At 40.3% G+C, this 7,785-nt stretch overlaps 3 protein-coding genes and 2 long non-coding RNA genes across 6 annotated transcripts in view; 3 read left to right on the top strand and 2 right to left on the bottom strand.

Annotated features, from left to right (window-relative positions):
• LOC103138695 (dihydrolipoyllysine-residue succinyltransferase component of 2-oxoglutarate dehydrogenase complex, mitochondrial-like) overlaps positions 1-7,785 on the bottom strand; it is a 15,531-nt gene that overhangs the window by 2,745 nt on the left and 5,001 nt on the right. The window contains exons 9-12 of the mRNA XM_016671878.1: positions 4,136-4,240; positions 1,462-1,536; positions 1,296-1,351; positions 1,097-1,205 (exon numbers count right to left, since the gene is read on the bottom strand). Of these exons, the coding sequence (XP_016527364.1) occupies positions 1,097-1,205; positions 1,296-1,351; positions 1,462-1,536; positions 4,136-4,240 (345 nt within the window). The remainder of the gene's footprint in view (positions 1-1,096; positions 1,206-1,295; positions 1,352-1,461; positions 1,537-4,135; positions 4,241-7,785) is intronic.
• LOC103138624 (dihydrolipoyllysine-residue succinyltransferase component of 2-oxoglutarate dehydrogenase complex, mitochondrial-like) lies at positions 56-4,296 on the bottom strand. The gene is made up of 8 exons (XM_007552900.2): positions 4,136-4,296; positions 2,073-2,106; positions 1,921-1,963; positions 1,640-1,704; positions 1,462-1,536; positions 1,296-1,351; positions 1,097-1,205; positions 56-210 (listed from the first exon to the last, which is right to left on the bottom strand). Exons 1-8 carry the CDS (start codon positions 4,196-4,198, stop codon positions 71-73), a joined length of 585 nt encoding a protein of 194 aa, XP_007552962.1. The 5' UTR covers positions 4,199-4,296; the 3' UTR covers positions 56-70.
• Positions 1,182-3,287, top strand: LOC107836337 (uncharacterized). The gene is made up of 2 exons (XR_001662222.1): positions 1,182-1,257; positions 2,591-3,287. It is a non-coding gene; the product is annotated as an uncharacterized LOC107836337 (long non-coding RNA).
• LOC103138625 (uncharacterized) lies at positions 3,489-4,934 on the top strand. The gene is made up of 2 exons (XR_476296.1): positions 3,489-3,549; positions 4,290-4,934. It is a non-coding gene; the product is annotated as an uncharacterized LOC103138625 (long non-coding RNA).
• Positions 5,293-7,231, top strand: LOC107836336 (prospero homeobox protein 2-like). Of its 2 annotated transcripts, XM_016671866.1 has the most exons (3): positions 5,293-5,539; positions 5,630-6,893; positions 7,060-7,231. In XM_016671866.1, exons 2-3 carry the CDS (start codon positions 5,631-5,633, stop codon positions 7,198-7,200), a joined length of 1,404 nt encoding a protein of 467 aa, XP_016527352.1. In that variant the 5' UTR covers positions 5,293-5,539; position 5,630; the 3' UTR covers positions 7,201-7,231. The 2 variants fall into 2 exon arrangements, with proteins under 2 accessions (XP_016527352.1, XP_016527351.1); XM_016671865.1 differs by having other exon boundaries at positions 5,293-6,893.

Raw genomic sequence — 7,785 nt, 5'->3', positions numbered from 1 at the left:
TATTTGTATTGGATCGGAAACAATCGAGCCGCTTTACGCCGAACGCGGAAGCTGAGGTGCAAAGAGCCCATTAGTAACTGGTGGAATGAATAGTGCGGTAGTCACCAGGCGGCGGTGGAGCAGGCGGTGGTGGCAGTGGAGCAGAAATGGACGGCTGAGGAGGGATGTCCTCTGTAGCTGCAGAGGGAGCAGCTTTGGCAGCTGGAGCAGCTAAGAAGTTAGATGCAAGCTTTATGATTTTTTTTTCTTTTTTTTGTATATGAATACAAATACAACCCTCCTCCCCACCCACGGCATTATTAAAAATGTTAAAGTGACGAAAAAAAAAGAAGCTTAATTTACATTTATTTTATAGGAATCTTGGCACAAGTGATTTTAAATAAACAAATATTAACGTTAGAATTTTTTTTTCACATTGAATTCAGACACTCAAAATAAAACATGAATTTATTAAAAATCCTTTCACACACACTTACCAGGTAACACGCTGTGTAAAAGACGCAATGAACAGGTGCTATTTGAACATTTCAAACCGGTTGGCATTTTTGAAAGCAAAACAATTAATACAAATGTTACAAATAGCAAAATATAAAAGGGGATGATCATTTATTTGTAATGTCCGTTAAGAATAGGTTTGATTTTTGTAGAGTTACAGTATTTCGCATAAGCTGTAGCTGCATGACTGAGTTTTTAGAGAGACCAGTATAGACACCATTGCAATAATTTAACCTACTAAAAATAAGATTGCGCTTCATTTTTCATCCTTGGGACCCAAAACAATGACGACTGTTTTATCTGAAATGAGCTTACTGGAAAAGAAAATGTCTGACCCAATCGGTTATATTATCTAGGGACTCTTTCGGTGACTTTAAAATAAGGCATGTTGTAATACTACGTCATCTGAGCTAAGTGGATCATATAGACGTTGATCAAAACTGACATTGATCAACCATCTGGGATTTTTCAGATTGACACAAAATAGCCACAATATGTCAAGAACCAGAAAGAAGAAAATCAGACGATCCCAACCACTTTACCAGTTACTATGTTATATATATATATATATATATATTAGTTACTTGGTTCATAATCAAACCTCCTTTCTGTAGCCTGAACAGGGGAGTTCCTGCTTCCACCCTCCCTCCATCAGGGATCAGCAGCTCCTCGATCACACCGGCTGCAGGAGTTGGGACTTGTATTGACGTCTGGAAGAGCAGAGCAAAGATGTTTTAACTGCATTATAACAATAATGTTAATGTAGGTTTGGGTTTGAGTTTAATTTTTTCATATCAAACCTTGTCGGTCTCGACTTCACACACCACTTCGTCGTCTGCTACCGAATCACCCACAGCTTTAAAAAAAAAACAAACAAAAAAAAACAACAAAAAAACAAAAGAAACTGAGTGGCACTTCACACGCAGAAAACAATAGAATATATTATTTAAGCTGATAAATGCTAACCTTTTTCCCACCTTACATCGCCCTCTGTGACTGACTCGGCGAATGGAGGCGTGTTGACCGTGACCAATTCGTCGTCTGTACAAGAAAGACCATAAAAGTATAAATTCAGAGCCACCATGAGTAACAAAAAGTAGCAAGCAGAGTCAGTTTTAAACAAGATACTAAGACTGATACATACTGGAAACAGCGGACGTCCTAAAATACCTGCAGAGGAATGCATTTGATGGGGCCAGATATCTACGCCTTCATGTGAAAAAGAAGATTGTGGTTCAAATTCAGTAAAACCTTTTTAAAACCGAATGTAAAACATTTTAACAATGCAACTGACTCGCTAACAAAATTTTTTAATGCCACCACAAATGTCTAAAGTAGCTATTTTGTTATCATAGGTTTCTGATTAAATGTTTGATGGTAAGAAAAATGCTGAAAATCAAAAAAGGAGATGATCAGAGAACTTACAGCTGAGATTCCCTGTAAACGAATTGGCTGCAGATTGAGTGACCTTGCAGTAAGTGAGGAAAAGACAAAAATCAATAAAATACAACATTTTTCAACCATGAAAAGAAGCAGCATTACTGACTTTCTCATAGTTTAGTTAGAAATAATCTTACCCGATAAACTTTGTTGAATACCCAAATTAGAAACCTTAAAAAGGAGAACGAGAGTGTTAGATTCATTTTGTTTCAATGAAACACTCCATAGTTATTAGCTTCCTCCATAATTATTTCTAGGATTTTATTTTGTTACATCGGGTGCGTATATTTGGGCCGACTGTCACGTGAACGGATTGTTGTCCACCTTTTTATCTTTCATGTCATGTCAAATTGTTCATTTGGAATTAATGTGTTTAATGTTTATTTAACCTGCAGACTATATTAGGTTGCTCACATTTCTTAATTGCTCCCAAACCGATTAACAAACCACTAACACGACTTAAAAAAAATATATGTTTAAATAAAAATGGTAAAGAATCATGTACTCCTCTTCTCACACACTTTTAGAGCTAACAACCAGCTAAACCACCTCATTTTCCAGTGGACCGCTGTAAGCTCCACCACTGCTAAATGCCATACAATGGACATGACTCATACATGTGTGTGTGTGTGTGTGTGTGTGTGTGTGTTCTCAGGGCTTGGCTCCACAAGTAACATCGGTCCAAGTCTGGTGGAGCCACTTGTGTAAAAAGCAATTGATGCGAGATGCCTGAGGAGGGTGGAGTCAGTCAAAGTGGAACCAAACGTTCTTTTCCAGTTCCTGCACGGACATGCAGCTATCAAGTTTCACCAGTTTTTAGTTTAATTTTGCAAAAAAGCTGAGATGTTATATAGTTACCTTTATGCCTTAATTATGCCAGCAAAATGTTTTGTAGTCAAACATGTATTCTACCATGGCTTATTGTGGCTACATCAACAGAAAGTGAATCTGGGACTTGTTATCCAAACCTTTTTATTTTATTTTATTTTTATACATGTTCACTGTTAAGACTCAAACGTCTCTCTGTGCCGATGTTTTGTTGCTCTGTGACTGCAGTGTTTTCTGTAGCAATGAACAACCTTTTGGTATAACTTTAACATATGTTCACTATCCTTTACATTCTGTGTTTCTTTGTCAAGTGGTCGGTTTAACTGGTGACTGCTGGATGTTTTTATGATGTAAAACATAGCCTTGTTGCTGAAAATGTGCTATACATATTTATTTGACTGGTTTGGGTTTCTGACACAGAGGCAGTTTCAACCATCTAGCTGCTGATTTGAGATGCAGTTTTAAGAATGTGAAGGCTGTCCTCTTTCCTTATTAACCCATCCACTTTATGCAAAGCACATGCAGCAAAAAAAAAAACGACAACAAAAAAAAAAGAAGATACTCCTACCACCATTCAAATCTCTACGTTGAGATTTGAAATCTGCACCGTAGCTCATTAAACATGCTTCTGTTTATCTATTCATCTGCTTTACTTTGCAGGCAAGCTGGATTCCACAGTTCTTCTGAAAATGTCACAAAGCTGATGCACATTTGAGCATTTTCATTTTTGCACTACAAGAAACCTTCATTGTCAAAGCAGAAACACTGCTTTGCACTTTATTTTTGGTAAGAGGCTCAAATCAGATTTGTAGCCTGGTGATTAAATCTCAGTAACTCGGTTGTTTTTTATCTACATTTACTCTTATTTTATGTTTATACATTTTTTAAGTTTTAAATCTAATGCATAAAAAACATTTTTATATTTCATTATTTCCATTTACTTCTCTGAGTGTTCAAATACTTTTTTTTTTATCTTTATGCTGTTTATATATTTTTGTTGGTGTTAAAATAACTACATTTTTTAAAAGTATTTTGGACCATTTTACGGTATACATCTCATATTTAAATTTCCTTATATTTTTTGGTGGTGATATTTTGCATGCTCTTTTGTTTGTTTTTTGACACGAGTGCTAATTTGGATCCCCCCCCCTCCCTATTTCTCTCTGGGATCTTCACTGACTTCCTTGGACTCTCCATATTACTCAGTACAAACAAGCACTTACATTGCTGGCAAAGAAAAAAAACTATCAGTCAAACATGATCACTATGAAGTTATTATCCCCTCTTTTTGCAAAGTTTACTCTGTTTTCTGTTGCTCGTCAGCCTGCAGTTTACCCGGTTTAGCTCGTCTTGTTGCTTCCTGTCTGCTTACTTGGCTCGCCGCTGACAGGGACCGACTCAGCGTGCGGTAAACACACGGCGACCGTGACAGCATCTCGGTTGCAGGAGACCACCTTTATTGCCCTGTTTGTGGAAGCTGAAGGAAACAGGGAGAAGGAAGCGAGCTATACCTCACGCCCCTGCAGCACAGCGGCGCTCCCACTGGGAGGAACCACCGCAGCTCGCCCGGGAGTGGAGGGACCGCAGCACACAGCGGGCGGTGCGGGAGTAGATATCAATCGCACCCCACCTCAGACGGAACCATCTTTTTATACCAAGATCGGCTTTCCTGCTCCTGTGTTTTTATCCCAGTTATGATTTTTTTAACATAGCAGTTAATATGGCGCATTTTAGATTTGGTTTAAGAATCAGCAAATCTGTTGGTGGAAGGAATACATATATTGGAAATGAGAAACAACAGCAGCCCAAGCACTGGGCCTTGTGGAACACCACAATTCTATTTATATTAAAATGATCGAAGTTGCTTGCTTCTGCCAGAGTAAAATATCGTGTTGTATCTTGGTTGAGTTAAAAACTATATCTACTCAATACAGTTCACAGATCCGAACAATTTGATGCATCAACCTTCACCAATCACTATTTGGCTCCAGTCATCTTTGCATCAACAATAAGCATCTTCTCTCTCCCTTATAGAATAAAGTCTCCCCACAGAAAGATGCTGCCATCGCTATGTTTCACCATTGTGATTGTGCACGTAGAGTTACGCACAAATCCAGTACATGTAGGTCATAAAATAAAAATCTGGTCTCTGGCTGGAGAAGTGTTTTCCACATACTTGTGTCCCGTCTTTTTGTCACTCGTCCATGAAAGCCACATTTCCTCCTGGGGTTTCATGGGCAACTTTCTTGCTTTCTTCAATGATTACAAACATCTACGTTTGCAGAAAAACTTTTTTCAAAACTTATACAATGTTATACACAGATGGACTTTTTTTTTTTTTTTTACTAATCTTGTGACTTCTGAAAGCTTTTAAAAAAAATGGATTTCAATTATGAATGCCAGAGCAAAAGGGGTTGAATACAAATGTACACCATAACAAAATAAGATAACCATGCATCAGTTTCTCTGATTTCTTTGGTGTCCTTTTCAGACACCAAAAAAAAAAAAGTATATTGCCGTGTGGTTTTAATATAAAACAAACAAAATGCAAATAAAGTATAAAAATGTAATAATTGAATCCAAGGATAATTTTTTTGAGGTGGGTCTATGTGTGTCAGGCGTGTGTTAGACCACACCTCCAGTTCTTTGAGGGGCTTTTAGCAGATTCACTACAGATAAATAATTGCCCCATCCTCCTGCGAGCTTCAAAACCCTCCGTGGTCTCTTAGTGCACCTCTCAGGCACGCCATTAGTTCTTTATTACGACTCTGGCTCGGTGAGTATGACGAATAAAAATGCTTATATTCATAACGAAGCATCACATTGTTAATTATCACATTTCCCCCACTCTTTTCAGGCTGTGAAGCATGAGTTTCTGGAGCAAAGGTATGTGTTCTTCCAGCGACGTCTGCCTGGCCGGCTGCACCGCAGAGCATCTGCCCCCCAGTCACCCTGACCCGCCGCCATCAAATTTAGGTGGTTTTTACACCTCACACAAGGACGGCAAGAACATCAAGGGACTGATTCACAGGATTGAAAACACTGCTTCGGGTTTATCGTGTTCCGTCCCGGTGGAGTATAATCTGTCCACAGGGAGCACAAGAACACCTTTGTCTCCTGTTTTTTCCAGTCATTACGACTGGAGTCTCAACAGCGGCCGTCAAGCCAAGCGTGCCAGAGTTGAGAACATCATCAAAGGTATAACCTGCACAGATGTGGCGCCAAATCAGCATGAGGAGACCGGCTGCGTGCGGGAGGGAGAAGAAAGGGTCGAAGTGTCGGCTTTACATCAGAGACACGTGGAAGCGAGTGGAACTGAAAGCCTCAGCGAAAGCCACCGGTACCTCAGAGAGGTTAGGACGAAGTTCAGTCCCATCTGCGAAGATGAGAAGTTTCCCAGATGGAGTGTTTCGTCTGAAGCATCTACAGACGAGGTACTTTCCAAGTCCTGCAGCGAATCTGAAAGCAGTTCAGGTAAAATTCATCAGGAATGGAAGAAGGCGACGCTAGGCCACCTCGGCTCCAAACCGGATCGGGCGAAGCTGATGGCAGACATTTTAAAGTACGAGCTGACCCGAGCTGTGAGCAGGAGTGTGGACTCCATTTTCAAAAGCATGCCGCTTGTACAGACCCCAACTGAGATGGAGAATTCAGAAACTACTCTCCCTCCTCATTTGGCAGAGTGCATGGAGGATAAATTAAGATGTGGGACGGCAGAGGTTCTGCTCCCAGACGTCCAAACAGAAGCTCTGTCTCTGGTGGTCCAAAAGCCAGAGCTGGAAAGGCCGCGAAACTTCATCCTCCAGTCTACATCAGCGGCTCCTCTTACCCCCAAATCTCCCATCTTCTTCAGCAGTGAGCCTGAACAAGCATCGAAGCAAGACAACATCACACACCATCGACGGCACAGTTTTAAATGTTTACCAGGCGGATGCTCTGAAGGCGGTGAGCCAAGATTGGACACGTATTGGAATTTGGTCAAAGTGAAATCAAAGGTCACCTCCAGATGTGTGAGAAGCCCTCACACACACACCGTGCCGGTGGATCAGGTGATTCTTGAAAGCCTGCAGCTCCCACATGTGAAGTTAGAACCAGATTGCTTCGAGAAAAATAACCTCTACATGTTGAACGTATCCTTTCAGACACTCATGAGTCATTTCGATCTGGTATGGTTACCTTGTATTTTTAAATGCTCCTAATTTTAGTCTAAAGAAAACCACACGTCTCTTTAGTCATGACAACTTAAGAGAATTTTGATTTAGATCTGTGGATTTCTTCCTTAATGGCGTTTTTCAGGAGTGTCTGACAACAAACCACCTGAAGAAAGCAAAGCTCATGTTCTTCTACACTCGCTATCCGAGCTCAGTGGTGCTGAGGATGTGCTTCCATGACGTGCAGGTGAGTAAAACCTTATCATCTCCAAAAAGAAAGTTGTAGAAAACTTGCAAACCCTAAAAAAAAAAAAACTTGACGTTTTGCTTCAAGTGTCATGTTTTCCAAATCTAACCACATTATAAACCTTGAGATTTATAACTTGCAAAATATCCTGAATAACATAAAAAAAACAACCCAGCAGACAACACGGTGAAACAGTTGCATCATTTTATTTAATTGTTTTTTTTTTTTTACATCTAAAATATTCACAATCAAGTTTCCAGTAACTCGTGGTCATGTTTCATTACTTTACTTACCCGTTGCGTGTGTCGTCCACAGTTCACACGCTGCATCACCTCCCAGCTCATCAAGTGGTTCAGCAACTTCCGGGAGTTTTACTACATCCAGATGGAGAAGTTTGCCCGGAGCGCTCTCCTGGAGGGGGCGCCCGACGTGAGGGATCTGACTGTAAGCAGAGAATCAGAACTTTTCAGATCGCTAAACATGCACTACAACAAAGCCAACGACTTCCAGGTGAGGATGATCTCATGACTCTCGGAGCCCAGATATTGTATTGGTATTCAAGAAGAAGTTTGTATGTTGCTTGTGACATGCCCAAAAGTCTGCATGCCTTCTGTAAAGGGAAGC

This window comes from Poecilia formosa, unplaced genomic scaffold (assembly GCF_000485575.1).
Source record: "Poecilia formosa unplaced genomic scaffold, Poecilia_formosa-5.1.2 Scaffold53, whole genome shotgun sequence".
Taxonomy (NCBI): domain Eukaryota; kingdom Metazoa; phylum Chordata; class Actinopteri; order Cyprinodontiformes; family Poeciliidae; genus Poecilia; species Poecilia formosa.
This window is presented reverse-complemented; position numbering and strand designations above follow the sequence as displayed.